The 18,463-nt window shown below is 44.4% G+C and overlaps 1 protein-coding gene across 1 annotated transcript in view; it reads right to left on the reverse strand.

Annotated features, from left to right (window-relative positions):
- LOC147114870 (peroxidasin homolog) overlaps positions 1-18,463 on the reverse strand; it is a 1,146,739-nt gene that overhangs the window by 122,103 nt on the left and 1,006,173 nt on the right. Inside the window, exon 18 of the mRNA XM_085992898.1 lies at positions 14,906-15,040. Within this exon, the coding sequence (XP_085849024.1) occupies positions 14,906-15,040 (135 nt within the window). The remainder of the gene's footprint in view (positions 1-14,905; positions 15,041-18,463) is intronic.

Consider the following 18,463-nt stretch of genomic DNA (forward strand, 5'->3'; position numbering starts at 1 on the left):
ATACAAATGCTCCTCGCATTAAGACACAAAGCCTTCAGGCTTGTTTTTTTAATGCTCTTAAGCTTATTAGAATTATTATTTACTGTGGCCACGTTTGATTTAAATCGTTGATTTCTCTGACTGCCACATTTGTTTTTCTCCTTCCTATCTTTTGCTTTTATCCCTGTTTTCCTTTCCTCTGTCTCCCTGCTCAGGTTCCCAACCCCCTGCCATTTTAGTTTAAACCCCCCCGAACAGTGCTAGCAAACCTCCCCGCAAGGATATTTGTCCCGCTCTGGTTCAGGTGCAACCCGTCCGATTTGTACAAGTCCCACCTTTCCCAGAAGCAGGCCCAGTGATCCAGGAAACTAAAGCCCTCCCTCCTGCACCAACTCTTTAGCCACGCATTCATCTGCTCTATCCTCCTATTCCTATACTCACTAGCACGTGGCACCGGGAGTTATCCAGAGATTACAACCTTTGAGGTCCTGCTCTTTAATCTGCTACCTAGCTCCCTAAATTCTTGTTGCAGGACCTCATCCCTCTTCCTACCTATGTCGTTGGTCCCAATGTGAACCATGACCTCTGCCTGTTCACCCTCCCCCTTGAGAATGCCCTGCAGCCGTTCAGTGACATCCTTGACCCTGGCACCAGGGAGGCAACAAACCATCCTGGAGTCACGTCTGCGGCCACAGAACCGTCTATCTGTTCCCCTTACGATAGAATCCCCTACCACTATTGCTCTCCCACTCTTTTTCCTCCCTTCCTGAGCAGCAGCAACACCCCCGGTGCTAGGAAGTTGGCTGCTGCTGCCTTCCTCTGGTGAGTCATCCCCCTCAACGGTATCCAAATTGGTATACCTGTTTGAAAGGGGGATGGCCACAGGGGTCTCCTGCACTACCTGCCTGCTTCTACTGCTCCGCCTGGTGGTCACCCATTTCCCTTCTGCCTGTGCAGCCCTACCCTGCGGCATGACCAACTCATCAAATGTGTAATCCACGACCCTCTCAGCATCGTGAATGCTCTACAACCCATCCATCCGCAGCTCCAGCACCTCAATACAGCCCGTTAGTAGCTGCAGCTGGATGCATTTCTGGCACACGTAGTCATCAGGGACACTGGCAGCATCCCTGAATTCCCACATAGAGCAAGAGGAGACTGTCCATTTCTGTTTTAAATTTATGTAATGATGTAGCTTCTACAGCTTTTTGGTGCAGCATATTCCATGGACCTACCACCCTCTGAGTGAAGTAGTTCCTCCTCATCTCAGTTTTGAAAGAGCAGCTCCTTATTCTAAGACTATGCCCCCTAGTTCTAGTTTCACCCATCATCGGGAACATCCTCCCCGCATCCACCCGATCCAACCCCTTCACAATCTTATATGTTTCAATAAGATCGCCTCTCATTCATCTGAGCTCCAATGAGTAGAGTCCCAATCTACTCAACCTCTCCTCATATGTCCATCCCCTCATCCCCGGGATTAACCGAGTGAACCTTCTTTGTACTGACTCAAGAGCAAGTATGTCTTTTCTTAAGTATGGACACCAAAACTGTATGCAGTATTCCAGGTGCGGTCTCACCAATACCTTGTACAACTGAAGCAATACCTCCCTATTTTTATATTCTATCCCCATAGCAATGAAAGCCAACATTCCATTGGCCTTCTTAATCACTTGCTGCACCTGCACACTAACCTTTTGAGTTTCGTGCACCAGGACCCCCAGATCCCTTTGTACTTCAGTACTTTCCAGTTTCTTGCCTTTAAGATAATAACTTGCTCTACGATTTTTGCTGCCAAAGTGCATAACCTCACACTTTCCAGTATTGTATTCCATCTGCCAAATCTCTGCCCATTTACTTAGCCTGTCTATGTCCCCTTGCAGGTTTTTTATGTCCTCCTCACTCACTACTTTCCCTCCCATCTTAGTATCATCTGCAAACTTTGATATGTTACACTCGGTCCCCTCCTCCAAATCGTTAATATAGATTGTAAAGAGTTGGTGACCCAGCACTGACCCCTGTGGAACATCACTAGTTACTGATTGCCAGTCCAAGAATGAACCATTTATCCCAACTCTCTGCCTTCTGTTAGATAGCCAATCCTCTATCCATGCCAGAATATTACCCCCAATCCCGTGATTTGTTATCTTAAGCAATAATCTTTTGTGTGGCACCTTGTCAAATGCCTTTTGGAAGTCTAAATACACTACGTCCACTGGTTCCCCTTTATCCACCCTATATGTTACTTCCTCAAAAAACTCCAGCAAATTTGTCAAACATGACTTCCCCTTCATAAAACCATGCTGACTTTGTCCTATTAAATTATGATTATCCAAATGTCCTGTTACTGTCTCCTTAATAATGGACTCCAATATTTTACCTACCACAGATGTTAGGCTAACCGGTCTATAGTTTCCAGCCTTCTGTCTACTGCCCTTTTTAAATCAGGGCGTTACATTAGCAGTTTTCCAGTCTGCCGGGACCTTTGCTGAGTCCAGGGAGTTTTGGAAAATTATTACCAATGCATCCACAATCCCTACCGCCACTTCCCTCAAGACCCTAGGATGTAAGTCATCCGGTCCAGGTGATTTATCTGCCTTAAGTCCCATTATTTTACCGAGTACCACTTCCTTAGTGATTTTGATCGTGTTTAGCTCCTCCCCCCCATAGCCCCCTGTTTGTCCAGTGTTGGGATATTCTTAGTGTCTTCTATTGTAAAGGCTGATACAAAATATTCATTCAGTGTTTTTGCCATCTCCATATTTCCCACCATTAATTTCCCGGTCTCATCCTCTAAGGGACCAACATTTACTTTAGCCACCCTTTTTCTTTTTATATAACTATAAAAACTCTTACTATCTGTTTTTATATTTTTTGCTAATTTACTTTCATAATCTATCTTCCCTTTCTTAATCAATCTTTTTGTTATTTTTTGCTGTCATTTAAAGTTTTCCCAATCCTCTATCCTCCCACTAGATTTGGCTACCTTATATGCCCTTGTTTTTAGTCGAATACTATCCTTAATTTCTTTACTTAGCCACGGATGGCTGTCTTTTCTTTTACACCCTTTTCTTATCAGTGGAATATATTTTTTTGGGAAATTGTAAAATAACTCCTTAAATGTACACCACTGATCATGTATCGTCTTACCCTTTAATCTATTTTCCCAATCCACTCTACTCAATTCTGCTCTCATATCTTCATAGTCTCCTTTATTCAAGCTTAGCACGCATGTTTGAGATCCAACCTTCTCACCCTCTAATTGAATATGGAATTCAACCATGTTATAGTCACTCATTCCAAGGGGATCCTTTACTAGGACATTTTTAATTAATCCTGTCTCGTTACACAGGACCAGATCTAAGGTTGCTTGCCCCCTGGTCGGTTCAGTTACATACTGCTCAAGAAACCCATCCCTAATACACTCAATGAACTCATCCTCAAGGCAGCCCTGCCCAATTTGATTTGTCCAATTAATATGATAGTTAAAATCCCCCATAATTATAGATGCTCCCTTATTACAAGCCTCAACTATTTCCTGATTGATACTCCATCCAACAGAGTTGCAACTGTTCGGAGGCCTATAGACTACGCCCACTAGTGTTTTTTTCCCCTTATTATTCCTTACCTCCACCCAAACTGTTTCATTATCCTGATCTTTTGACCCAATATCATTTCTCTGTATTACAGTGATTCCTTCCTTTATTAACATAGCCACCCCACCTCCCCTTCCTTCCTGCCTGTCCTTCCTGATCGTTAAATAACCTGGTATGTTTAATTCCCAGGCATTGTCACCCTGCAGCCATGTTTCTGTAATGGCCACAAGATCATACCCATATGTAGCTATTTGTGCCATTAAGTCGTCTATTTTGTTACGAATGCTACGTGCATTCAGATAGAGAACTTTCAAATATGTTTTGTGACACTTAGTTCCTGCTTTTGCCCTTTTTATTACTTTACCTTTTACTCCATGCCTTCTGCCCCTTCCTGACATGCTCTGGTTTTTAATTTCCCCACTGCTACCTAAGTCTATGACCTTCTCTGTTGTCATTTTTATTATTTGCTCTCTAGGAACCTCCCCCCTACTAGTTAGTTTAAAGCCCTCTCTACAGCCCTAGTTATATGATCCGCCAGGACTCTAGTCCCAGCACTAGCCAAGTAAAGCCTGTCCCAACGGAACAGCTCCCTCTTGCCCCAGTACTGGTGCCAGTGTCCCAGGAAGCAAAACCCATTTCTCCCACACCAGTCTTTGAGCCACGCATTTAAATCTCTAATTTTATTTGTCCTAGCCAAATTCGCTTGTGGCTCAGGAGATTATTACCCTTGAGGTTCTGTTTTTTAATTTGACCCCTAGCTGCTCATACTCCTTTAACAGAACCGGCTTCCTAGTCCTATCTACGTCGTTTGTACCAACATGGACCATGACAACTGGATCCACACCCTCCCACTGCAAGTTTCTTTCCAGCCCAGAGGAGATGTCCTTAACCCTGGCACCGGGTAGGCAACACAGCCTTCGGGACTCTCGCTCTCGGCTACAGAGAACTCTATCTATCCCCCTAATAATACTATCCCCTACCACTGCAACATTTCTATTTACTCCCCCCTCTTGAATGGCCCCCCGTTCCACGGTGCTGTGGCCAGGTTGCTCATCCTCCCTGCAGTCCCTGCTCCTGCCCCCACAGGGAGTAAGAACCTCGAACCTGTTGGTCAAGAGCAAGGGCTGCGGCTCCTCCAGCTCTACCTCCTGGATCCCCTTACCTGCCTCACTCGTAGTCACACTGTCCTGTCCCTGACCATGGGCTACATCTGAATTACTTAACTTCATAGGTGTGACCACCTCCTGACACATAGAGTCCAGGTACTTCTCCCCCTCCCTGATGTGTTGCAGTGTCTGAAGCTCAGACTCCAGCTCATCAACACGGAGCTGGAGTTCCTGTAGCAGCAGACACTTGTCACAGACATAATCACCGTGAGCCTCAATGGGGTTCACCGGCTCCCACATATCGCAACAGTAACACATCACATGCTCCATTCTATGTAATTAATTAAATTTTTTATTGTTAGTTATGGACACCCTCTGCCCGATTTTAGGTGCTAGTATCCCCTTTAATTAATTGGATTTAAATTAAATCAATCCCTCTAGTTACACCAGTTTAATGGTTTACCAACAGTCACTCTGCACCAGAAAGGCCTTGGTACACCACAGCAACCTTAAAAACTATAAACCACAGACTTAAAGTTTTAAAATGAGAGAAATACTCCAACCAATCACCTACCTGTTTTTTGGTGACGTCACACCTTGAATACTTTTTACCTCTCTCCTTGCCTGAGATTGGAGATTGGTACGCCTACCTGAGCCTTTGGGGCCTCTTGTAGTCGCTCTGCCGCGCTGCTCCGCCTCCACTCACTGCCGATGCCGCACTGAGGCCTACCTGAGCCTCTGGGGCCTCTTGTAGTCGCTCTGCCGTGCTGCTCAGCCTCCACCCGCTGCCGATGCCGCACTGAGGCCTACCTGAGCCTCTAGGGCCTCTTGTAGTCGCTCTGCTGCGCTGCTCCGCCTCCCGCCGCTGCCGATGCCTGAGCAAAGGCTGAGGCTCCTCCAGCACTGCACCAGGGGTCCCCTTACCTGCCTGAGTTGCAGTCACACCTTCCTGTCCCTGACCACTAACCAGACCTGTAACACTACCTAACCTAGGGGGTGTGACTGCCTCCTGGATCAAAGTGTCCAGGTAACTCTCCCCATTCCTGATGCCCCGCAATATCTGCACCTCAGACTCCAGCTCAAAAACTCTGAGCTGAAGTTCCTCAAGATGCAGGCACTTACTGCAAACGTGGTTGTCCGAGATCACAATGCTCTCTACAAACTCCCAAATGCTGCAGTTGCGGCCCACCACCTGCACTGCCATCCCTATATAACCTTGTTTCATTTAATTAAATTTAATTAAATTTGGAATTAGGTAACTCAGTTTACAGTGCAGTTTCTTGACTACTTACTTGATCTAGATTAAGTTACGGGTACTGAAATTAAATATCTACCTGTAACACAAAGCACTACAAGTAGTGTAGGCAAAAAGCAACAACTTCCCCTCTTCTCCAAATTCCCACTCTTTCCAAATTCCCAAATAAAACACTCTGTTCATGTCCACACCGTTTAATCCCACTCTGTGCAGACTGCGCTGCACAGAACTATGCAAACTAGAGCCTGGTACTGAAGTCAATGGAACAGATAGGTAACAAGATAATCTTTTTTAAATCTTTGCCCATGAGCAATATCTCAGAAGATGAACTTGTATAGTATAGGATATTTACTCGTGGTGTAGAAAATGTGTTCAACTTGAAACCATTTAAAACTCAAACTGAGCTATACATTTGTAACAGGAGTGAGCAAATTTGAGATGCTGTTTTGTGGTGAATAAGGGGGCCCGTTAAGTAATTGAGTTTGTTTCCAAGCAACAGGACTAGTGCTACAATAAATATTTTGAAAAGATTTGTTTTGAATATTTATTCACAAATGTATTCAATAAAAATTAGCATGGACTGAGGCCAAAATACAAAGCTGATTTGAATTTAGCTGTCTCAACCAAGCCAAGCCAGGCCAAGCCAAAACAAAAAGTCTAAATTTCATGAGAGTTCACTATTTTATAAAAATAACAAAATGTTATCCAGATAGGGGAGGAGGAGAATACACAATAGACTGAAGCTGGCATAGGAGAGGGTGCGAACAGGACAGGTGCTGGAGGAAGTTGCAGAGCAAGGAAACAGTGAGGCTGTGGAAAGATTTGTAGACAAGGACGCTGATTTTGACTTTGAAGTGCTGAGCGACAGGCAGCTAGTGAAGGTTTGCAATCACAGGGGTACTAGGTGAGTGGGACTTCAGTGTGGGAGTTTATGAAGGGTGTAACACAGGAGACCAACAAGGAAAGTATTGGAAAAGTCGAGTCTGGAAAGACATAAATTATGGTTTCAGCAATGGAGATGAGGTAGGAATGGAGGCAGACAATATTTCAGAGGTGAAACAGGCATGTTGGTGACAGACTGGATATGGGATTGAACAGGACATCAATGTTGCACAGCATCAGGTTGAGCTGAAGCAGGCATCCAGGAAGAATGATTGAATCATAGGCTAGAGTACAGAGTTTCTGATGAACCAAACAAGGAGGCTTCAGTCTTGCCAATGTTCTGGCTCATCCACAATGTGTTCTGTCAGACAGCCAGTCAGGCAGCGCAGCAACAGTCTCAGAATTAAGGGTGATCATGAAGAGATAAAATTGACTATAAAAGTGAAAAGAAAGACATGTCTCTCCTGACCTAAGCACATCCTAAAGCCCTTTACAGTCAATGAAGTACTTCTGAAGTGTAGTCGCTGTTGTAATGTAGAAAATGTGCCAGCCAATTTGCGCACAGCATGGTCCCACAAATGAGATAATGACCAGATAATTTGTTTTAGTGACATTAGTTGAGGGATAGATATTGGCCAAGAGAACTCCCCAGCTCTTCTTCAAAATAGTGCCATGGGATCTTCTACGTCCACCTGAGAGGGCAGGTGGGACCTTAGTTTAACATCTCATCCGAAAGATGGCACCTTCGGCAGGCAGCACTTCCCTAGTACTGCAGTGGAGTGTCAGCCGAGATTTTTTGCTAGTCAGCATGCATATGAAAGCTGAGCTCATGCTTAGAGATAAATTTGAAGAGATGCAGCGTATCTATGAGGAATAGCACAAGGATAGGGATGGAACTTTGGGACACACTAGAGGTGGCCATGTGGCATGACAAGAGAATCTAACCTACAGAACAAATGGGAAACTGTTCAACCTCCGTCGCCTCCAGTCCAGATCCAAATTCGCCCCATCCTTTGTCATCGAATTACAGTATGCAGACGACGCTTGCGTCTGCGCATACTCTGAGGTCAAACTCCAAACCATCGTCAACACCTTCACCGAAGCGCAAGAGAGCATAGGCATAACACTAAACATCCGTAAGACAAAGGTCCTCTACCAACATGCCCCCACCACACAGTACTGCCCCCCGATTATCAAAATCCACGACAAGGCCTTGGACAACATGGACAACTTTCCATACCTCGGGAGCCTACTGTCAACAAGGGCAGACGTCGATGACAAAGTTCAACACCGCTTTCAGAGTGCAGGTGGAGCCTTCAGTCACCTGAAGAAGAGAGTGTTTGAAGACCAGGACCTCAAACCTGGCACCAAGCTCATGGTCTACAGAGCAGTAGTGATACCTGCCCTGCTGTATGCTTCAGAGACATGGACCATGTACAGCAGGCACCTCAAAGCACTGGAGAGGTACCACCAACGCTGCCTCCACAAGATCCTGCAAATTCATTGGCAGGATAGGTGCACCAACATCAGTGTTCTCACTCAGGCCAACATCCCCAGCATCGAAGCTGTGACCATGCTCAATCAACATCGATGGATGGGCCACATCGTCTGCATGCCCGATACAAGACTCCCAAAACAAGCGCTCTACTCGGAGCTCCGACACGGCAAGAGAGCCCCAAGTGGGCAGAGGAAGCGCTTCAAGGACACCCTCAAAGCCTACTTGGAAAAGTGCAACATCCCCACTGACACCTGGGAATCCGTGGCCCAAGACTGCATAAAGTGGAGGAGAAGCATCCGGAAAGGCGCCGAACACCTCGAGTCTCTTCACCGGGAGCAAGCGCAAACAGCGGAAGGATCGCATGTCAACCCAAGCACCCCACCCATTCGTCCCTTCAACCACCGTCTGCCCCACCTGTGACAGAGACTGTAGGTCCCGCATTGGACTCATCAGTCACTTGAGAACTCATTTTTAGTGTGGAAGCAAGTCATCCTCGGTTCCAAGGGACTGCCTAAGAAGAAGAGAAGAAGAAGAAGAAAGCTGAGCTTATGCTTAGAGATAAATTTGATGAGATGCAGCATATCTATGAGGAATAGCACAAGGACAGGGATGGAACTTTGGGACACACTAGAGGTGGCCACGTGGCATGGCAAGAGAAGCCATTGTAGGAGACACACTGGTACCAGTGGAACAATTAGAATTGGAAGCATGTGTGGGCAATATCATGGAGGTGGACCAGAGCGGGGAAGTGATGGAGGAGGACAGTGTAATCGACTGTGTTCAATACTGGTGACAGGCATACGGAATATCATTGGTGACTTTGGCTAGGGAGGTCTCAGTGCTGTGGGCATTTCGTTAAACTAACTGAAGGAATTTGAAGAGGGCAATGGTGGGAGAGGTGCACACTGAATTGGTTGGGAGCAACATGTTCCAGAATCTTACACAGGAAAAGGAGGTTGAGTTGGAGTATTAGTTGGAAAGGACAGAGAGTGGTGGGGAAATAATTTTTTTTAAAACAGTGTGATTATAGCAATTTTGAAAGGGAATGGGAAACAATAGCTGAAGAGAGAGAGCAGTTGACAATGTCGGGTATTGTTGGTCTGAAGAGGGGGAGTTGAGTAATCCAGAGCCAGGAAGGGATCAAGGGAGCACAAGTTGAATCTCACTGAGGAGATGAATCTGGTAAGGGCTGCAGTGGAAATAAGGAGATGTTAGACTATTATAAGATTAGAGTTGGAATGGAGGTTGGGCTGTGCATGGTCAAGCATGTTAGACAGGCTGTAGGATAGACAGGCAGCTGAGTGGATAGCATCAATTTTGTAGACAAGAAATGCATCAGCTCCTTGCATCTGGTATCGAGGAAGGGCAGGGGAGGGAGCACAAAAGAAGCAGTTTGTAGGGGAGGAAAGGAGTTTGGGATTTCCTTTGCCTTCTTGGATCAGCCTGGATTAATAGAATGATTTGACTTTGCAGAAGCAGAAGCAATATTTTTTTCAGTTGATTGAGCCAGGTCTGGTGATGTCCAATCAGGCTGATCATGTGCTATATGGGAATGAGCCTGCAGCCCTCAGGTTAGTGGACATCAAAGGAATAATGAAGATTCTGGCTTTGGTTAATGGAAATTGGACTAAATCAAATCTCTGCAGTCAGTCAAAGTAATTACTATTAATCAAAATGCACCATGCATACTCGCTGTTACAAGTCTTAGGTCTGCCTTTAATATTCCTTTCTCTCTCCAAAGAATGCCTATACTGTCCAATATCTAATTATAAAGTAGCACAACCCAGGATTATAATGATAGGACCTCTTTGTGATCTGAACTGGATATAGTGAGCCGGATATTCCGATCCCTACAGGTGGGTACGCGCTGTGTACTCACCCGTAGGGACATCGGAATTGCTGGTTTCAGGCATGCACTGCACATGCGCTGAAAACCGGCATTTCCGATCTGTCAAGAATGCTCTTGACAGATCCTCCGGCTGCCCGGGAGAAGGGCCTCTGCGGGCAGATAGTTCCGCTTTTTGGAGAACCTCCGCCCGCAGAAAACCCTTACAATTCTCATGCCTGGTAAAAGCAGGCGTAAGGCCTGCTTTTACCAGGATAACAGTAGAAAAAAAAGTTAAAAAATTTTTTTTTTCACTGATTTAAAAAAGGTAAGTTTATTTTTAGCCCCGTAAAATACTATAATTATTTTTTTCAAAAAATTGCATTTTTGTTTAAAATATTTAATTTATTGTAATTTCAAGTCATTTTAAAAATGTGATTTAAAAAAAAAATTATTTAAAGTTTTACTATGTTTTTTCATTGATCTCCATTCATATATTTGACAGGTCTTCCTTCTGTGATTGGCTCCCCATGGCCCACGTGATCCCAGGGACGCTGCGAACTACATGCGCCCCTGGGATACGTGGGCCCTGCACACTGGCAGTTTGGTGAGGCTCAGGAGCGGAACTGTGCGCGTCCCAGGAGCCCTCAGGTAAGGGCGCAGATTTTTCCAGACCGTAGGCCTCTGCCCACGGGAGGCCTGCGATCGGAAAATATGGGCCAGTATCTTTCACACGCGCCCTCATGTGCACTTTTCCAAACTTTCCGAAGGTGGATTGAGAGGCAGTTGGTAAGATGAGGTCAGATATGAATCATGAAATTGCTTTATTTCACAGACAGCAAGTTAACATGCAGAGTAACAGTCAAATCCACTTAATTAGCTCAATCTCACTTCTCTCCTCAAAAAAAACCACATGCCTTGCCCTTTTTATGGACTGACTTACCTATTTTTGCAAACTTTAAAAAAAAAGACAACTACTAACTGCAAAACCTGATCTCTTGTAATTTTGGCTTCCAGCTTCAGGCCCCAACCTGTACTTGCAGTCCCTTGTTTAAATCCTGACTGCCCATGTATCAATGGAAATGACAATTGGCCGGCTTTTACAACTGAAGGCTGAACCATAACCTCAGTTTTACACACGGGAGGCAAGTTGGAAATCTACCCTGATATTTATTCAGTTCATTTTGAAAGAGTTAATTAACATAGCTGGGATTCTGTCTATCAGAAACCAGGCACATTTTCATCCTAATCGCTAGGCAATTGAGAATACTTCCTTCCTCACCACAAGAGACCAAGAAAAAAAGTCTCTGCTTAATAAAGCAATAAAGGGCAAAATGACTAATGATTGTTTTTTTTTTGGAAACTTCAAGCTTTTAATATAATTCCTAATCAGACAGTTACACATCCAGTATATTGGAGTACAAATGCATTGATACAGCAGAAAATAATAACCGATACATAAGTGTGCACACTATTTTTTGTTTGCAAAGAGCTTTCAAACTAGGCTGTATTTTGACTCTGGTGTATTTTTATGATGTATTCTGAGTCATTATAGAGAAATAAATTTCAGATTGTGGAGGTATCTGGTACTTATTAACTGGCACATCTATCTCTTCAGTTACACCGTGTGGACATGGATGGTATGGAAATGAGCATGCTTCCAGTATTATTTCAGGATGTGCCTTGTTACTCATAGGTGGGAATTTTAACTAAAAAAAAAAAGGTGGGTTGGGGGCATGTGGGAAGTTAAAGTGTTAAAAATCAGAATCCCGGCCAGAACCTGCCCACTTACAGCGTTAATGGAGGCGGGACGGGGGGCGGGCAGCCAACCTGCTGCCACAAGGCGAGTCGCACATTTAAATATTATAATGAGGCTGTCGTGCCTCAGATTTAACCTCCATTTAAAATTAAACTGTACCTGGTCGGGTTTTGCAGGCCTCATGAAACCTGCCAGCGAAAGTAATGAGAGGACTGCTGGATTAGGAGGTAATTGCCTTTACACTAACCTCCTGGACCCAGCGTCCCTGCCTAACCCAACCCTGCGATCAGAGACCCCCTCCCAGGCGCCTGATTCCGACCACCCCCGCACCCCACCACAGGCCTCCCCAGCACCATGCTCCTCTGGCCTTCCAATGTTGTCTGCCTCTGCTCTCCAGTTCCTCCTGGCCCCCGGTGTTCCTCCTGGCCCTCCTTTGATGGTCTAAACCTCACCCCCACCGCTCCACCAGCCCCCAATCTGCCGCTCTGACAACCCCCCTCTGCTGCTCCAGTCCCCAATCTGCTGCTCTGGCTGCCCCCCAGCTCTTCCAGCCTTCCGATCTGCCGCTCCATCCCCCGATCAGTCCCGACCACCATCCCCGCACCTTCGGCCCCCAACCTTCATCTCCGCCCCCCCGATCGGTCCTGGCCGCCCTCTTGCTCCTCCAGCCCTTTGATCGATCCCGCCCCCGGCTCCTTTGATCAGTCCCTACACCTCCCCACCCCTGCTCCTCCGGCTCTCCCCGTGTTCTTCCAACCCCCCAACTCCCCCGACCAACACCTTTCCACCCTCTGCTCTGCAGCCTAGTGCCACAGGCTTACCCACTAGGAGCCAGCCAGCCTCTCAATCTGTGGCTGCGGGTGGGAAACCAAGGTTTTCAATGCAAATCAGGCCGTGCTGTTAAATTCGGCCGGGCCTGCGGGAAACTCTTTCACCCAGGTTTCCCGACCTCTTCCGAGCACCCCTCCTCCCCCGCTCCCAACCCGCCAACTATTAAAATTCAGGCCATAGTTTCACTTACCTTGGCCAAGCTGCTGAGGTCATTAAAATGTTTATGGCACTGTACTGCCTTTTGTGGGGTGGTTGATGTGGTACTGACTGCTTGTGGGCTGCATGGTCACATTCCTCCATATTTCTTGCAACACCATTTTTTGGGGCTTCCTGCCTCGTCTTCCAAATAACTTTGCAGATATTACACTTATCTCTGCCAACATAACCTTCACAGAAACATACAAGAGTTATATGGCCCTGACCACTGCAGACATCCCTGATGCTGGTCCACCTCCTGTCATTCCCCTCTCACTCTCACTCTCGCTCTGCCTCCTTAACAATTAGATTGTCTTTTGGCCCTTTAAGCTGCAGCAGCTTTTTAAACTGCTGCAGCCAAACTCTATTTCCCTCCATCCCAACAGTGAGATTCCCAACTTAAACCTGCCCTGCTCCCCCACGAAAATAAAGTTGAGTGCCGGCAACATCACATGGGTGGACAGTAGTCCTGCCTTGCCATGTTTCCAACTGGCCAAGGAAACTCCAGCTCTAATTGACCCTTCTTTTAATGTTCACTTACAGGCCATGTTCTGCTCCCACCAATAGTTTTCTCCCTACACATATTCAAATCTGTAGTTGAAGCTGTGCACATGAGGTAAATTGGGTATTCAATTCCATTTGAGTCTTTTAGTAATGTGTGTTTAAACTATTCCCAAAACTTAAAATCTGGGCTGAAAAAAGTCACTAAAATGCAAAAATACTTCAATGGGTTGAAAGTATTTGGTCTGATATTAGTAATTAATGTGTTAATAAACACTAAAAGCATTTCATAAAAATGCAATAATAAATTTTATAGGAACACTTTATTCTTTCTTCACTAATATTTATATTAATAATGGGGAACGGGGTAATGGCAGAGACTCTAAACAAATATTTTGTCTCTGTCTTCACGGTAGAAGACACTAACAACATCCCAATAATGGATAATCAAGAGGCCACAGGGAGGCGGGGGGGAACTAAAGACAATCATTATCACTAAGGAAATAATACTTGGTAAAATAATGGGACTAAAAGGTGACAAGTCCCCTGGACCAGATGGCCTGCATCCCAGGATCTTAAAAGTGGCTGCAGAGATAGTGATGCATTGGTTGCAATATACCAAAATTCCCTGGACTCTGGAGAGGTCCCAGTGGATAGGAAAACCGCAAATATAACACCCCTATTTAAGAAATTTAAGTATTGGTGAGACTACACCTTGAGTAGTGTGTACAGTTTTGGTCTCCTTATTTAAGGAAGGATATACTTGCATTGGAGGCAGTTCAGAGACGATTCACTAGGTTAATTCCAGAGATGAGGGGGTTGACTTATGAGGAAAGGTTGAGCAGGCTGGGCCTATACTCAATGGAATTTAGAAGAATGAGCGGTGATCTTATTGAAACATGTAAGATACTGAGGGGGCACGACAAGGTAGATGCAGAGAGGATGTTTCCCCTCATGGGGAAATCTAGAACTCGGGGGCATAGTTTTAGAATAAAGGGTCGGCCTTTTAGAACTGAAATGAGGTGGAATTTCTTCTCTCAGAGGGTCGTAAATTTGTGGAATTCTCTGCCCCAGAGAGCTGTGGAAGCTGGGTCATTAAATACATTTAAGGTGGAGATAGACAAATTTTTGCAAGGTAAGGGAGTGAAGGGTTATGGGGAGTGGGCTGGGAAGTGGCTTTGAGCCCAACATCAGCCATGATCTTATTGAATGGTGGAGCAGGCTCGAGGGACCAAGTGGCCTATTCCTGCTCTTATTTCTTATGTTCTTATGTAATATTGCTCAGTGTGAGTTCTGATCAAAAGAAAAAGCTGTAAACAAAAATTAAAAACAAACTAACATGGATCAGCAGTGCATGAGAAGTACTTCAACTCTGTGATCAACCTCTAAAATGTCTGCAATACGATTGTTTTATTATGTTTATTGTTATCTACCACTGCCACATCACATATCCTCTATTCATTTTAAAAGTGTCCTACCTGTCACCATCCCGCAGCCTTTTGAACTGTGTTACAAACAGACACAGGAGGGTGGGTCCCACTCTTGTACCAGGAATTATATCTTCGACCATCAGTGCAGGCCACAGGTCAATATTTTGTGGTGTACCATATAACCTGAAATAATTTTTTTTTAAGTTTGACATTAAACAGTGTAATGCATAACTGGATGCACATTTCATACAATATATTATATGGTTAAAAGTCTTGCATCTAGTGCATGCCAGTTGTGTCATACCTTTCAAAGGCATCACATCTCAGTTCAAGATGTCACATATTCATTGGGCAAAAATGACCAATTAGCAGCAAAAAATAGTGATTGGCTGAATTAAGGATTTATCTGTTGAGTTATCAATTAAATATCTTATTGAATAAACCTGGACAAATCAAAAGCAGTTTGATTCAGTCACTACTAATGGATTTCACAGGCTGTACAATCACCCTGAACAACCATTCTTTCCCTATTTGAACAACTACTGATTCAATTTTAACACATAATTTGCAGAATATTGCCTAATATGCTAAAACTTGGACAAACATTTTTTTTTCAAAGCTACCAATCCTGAACTGATAGCTTGCAAAAACTGATCAACCAAATAATTTTCCGACATTGATGTGAGCTGCCATCTTGAATTTTTCAGCTAGCTAAAAATATACCCACATAAGCAATATTTATTACATCATAATACAAGAATTCCATACAAAGTCAACAAATTAGCTTATTTTTACTCGGCATTATCTGTCTATTCTTCTAAGTGCTTAGAAAACATTTTCTTGCAGAGGCCTACCCTTACATTGGGACCACAGATCTCAAATTGAAGTACTTACTGTACGCACATCCTCATCGTGTTTGCTTATATATCAACAGTGACTGTATTTCAAATGTAATTTACTGATTACGGAGCGCTTTGGAACTGCTTGTGATGTGTGGGCTGGTGTTGGGGTATGGAAGTAGTGGAGCAGTGTGCATCACCCATGAAAGAATTTGGAAAGAATTTTAAGACCTCTGTGCAGAGACAATGAAGGAAGTTTTTGAATTCTCAGTATGAACAAAATGAAGTGAAGGTGTTTTAATTACCAATCTATCTTTCTGTCCTCGTCTTTCAGCAACCTCTCCCTTTCAACGAAAATAATAAATGAAATTTTAACTTAAAGAAAACTTGTAAAATGAATCATCCAGCTTTTTTGCAAGAGCTGTTTCCAGTTCACAGAAAGGCTCACGCTGATATATGCTGGGAGATTCTCCACAATGCAAGCATCTGACTGCGGCATCTTGGGAACGACAGGCAGAGCTGTAGTGGGCAACTACATACAGCTGACAGTGCAATATCTTTGGGAAGAATATCAACACCAAACCCAGGCTTTCGAGAGAAGCTGAGGCCTCTATATAAAAACATTAATAAAGATACTTAAAGACACAAAGAACAAAGTTATGTTATTGTGAAATATATATTTTTTATTTCACCATTTGACCCCTGGATATTTGAGTTGTGGGGAAGATAAATGAGCAATGAAAAATGTTTTGAGGTTGATTCAGTTTCTGTTTTTTTTTGATTGGTAGATTTTTCTGCCTTGCCATAGTTACCGTGTTCTGGTCTGTTGTACACAGTTTTACCTACGCAGCAGAATAAAACATTGCGTTATATGATGTAATGCACCTGTCACCATAAAATAGCAGTCCATTTGACTTACTGGCCGGGCTTTCTGCAAAGCTGATGCCTTGGCAGATCTTAAGTGGGAGGCCATTTTCGCTCACTAAAAGTGTGCACCACTGACCCCAAGGTGATTTCTGGGGGCAGTTAATTTGCATATCGGTGGACTCCCATTGGACATCCGCCAGACATTGGACAGGAATGCAGAGGAATGTTAGGCATTCATGGCCGTGGACACAATTTAAAGAACTAAATGCAGAGCAACATAAGCCAAGGGAGTCAGATGGAGAGGATGGTCAATCAAGACAGGAGGGAGAAGGTCTGCAAATTTCACTGAGGCGAGGTGTGGGAGGGGGGTCGGGGCGATGGCACAGTGAGATGTACTGATGGGAAGTGAGCAGAAGAAAGGAGACCTTATGCAGCGCCATACAATCCTGTGTTGATTTGTGCTTCTTCCTGCCCTCTTCTACTCCAGCAGAGTGGATAGCCCAACTACTCTGAACATCACAGGACATCTGCTGGTATTTATAATTTTCATAAATATATCATATGACATCCAAACAATTGAAAATGGATACAAATCTCCTTATGCAAATTTGTCAGAATGAAACTCTAGTATTCATTTAGGTGTATGCTGAACAAGACACTAACTCGGATTTTGCATTGAAAATAACAGTGAGGCTAACAGCACTCACCTTTGTTATGGAGTAAATCAGACAGCGAATTCTTGAGTACACACATGCACAGTTAAACACGGAAATCCGGAAGTTGCGGTCCGAGTTACCCTGCTCGTCCACAGGCTGCGCTATTACAGTGCCTCGTCGATAGACTTGGCATTGCAATCAATTGAAGGGTGCAATTAGGAGCAGGAGTAGGCCATTCGGCCCTTCGAGCCGGCTCCGCCATTCAATAAGATCATGGCTGATCTTCTACCTCAACTCCACTTTCCCGCCCTATCCACATATCCCTTGATTCCTTAGTATCTAAAAATATATCGATCTCTGTCTTGCATATACTCAACGACTGAGCATCCACAGCACTCTGGGGTATGAAATTCCAAAGTTTAACAACTCTTTAAGTGAAGAAATTTCTCCTCATCACAGTCCTAAATGGCCAACCCCTTATTTTGAGACTATGACCCCTTGTTCTAGACTTCCCAGTTAGAAGAGACATCATTCCAGTATCTACCCTGTCAAGCCCTGTAAGAATTTTGTATGTTTCAATGAGTTCACCTCTCATTTTTCTAAACTCTAGGGAATATAGGCCAAGTCTACTCAATCTCTCCTCATAAAACAATTCCCTCATCCCAGGGATCAATCCAGTGAATCTTTATTGCACCGCCTCTAAAGCAAATATATCCTTCCTCAGGTAAGGAGAACAGAGAGGCCGGTGTCGGGAGCGGGGAGAGCGGCGGTACAGTGAGTACTTAAACTCACTTTCACGGGCTTTTTTACAGAGGCCAGTGTCAGGAGGAGCAGAGAACGGTGGTACAGTGAGTACTTAAACTCACTTTCGCGTGCTTTTTTACAGAGGGTTACCAATCTCACAGACCAGCGGCGGCGTTCTGGAGCCACGTCACGATTGAAAAAGTGATGCGGGCAATAGGTAGCAGCTGATTGGGTGAGTACAGCCAGGTGACTATTTATACTACTCGATAGTTTGACAGTTAAGATTAATAGTTTATAAAATTTAGGCGGTCTTAATTTTTGTGGTTTTAGTTTCTAAGGGATCTGTTGTGTATCGGGGAGTGCTAGTAACCAAGGGCTTTTGAGTATATCATTTAATTGTAGTGTAATTAATGGTATTGATTTGATTTAATTTAAATTTAAATTAATTAAAGGGTAAGTCATGGCAGGACAGCTTGGCCCCGTGGCATGCTCCTCCTGCG

This window comes from Somniosus microcephalus, chromosome 7 (genome assembly GCF_052327205.1).
Source record: "Somniosus microcephalus isolate GS21.2 chromosome 7, FLI_Smic_1.0, whole genome shotgun sequence".
Classification (NCBI taxonomy): Eukaryota; Metazoa; Chordata; class Chondrichthyes; order Squaliformes; family Somniosidae; genus Somniosus; species Somniosus microcephalus.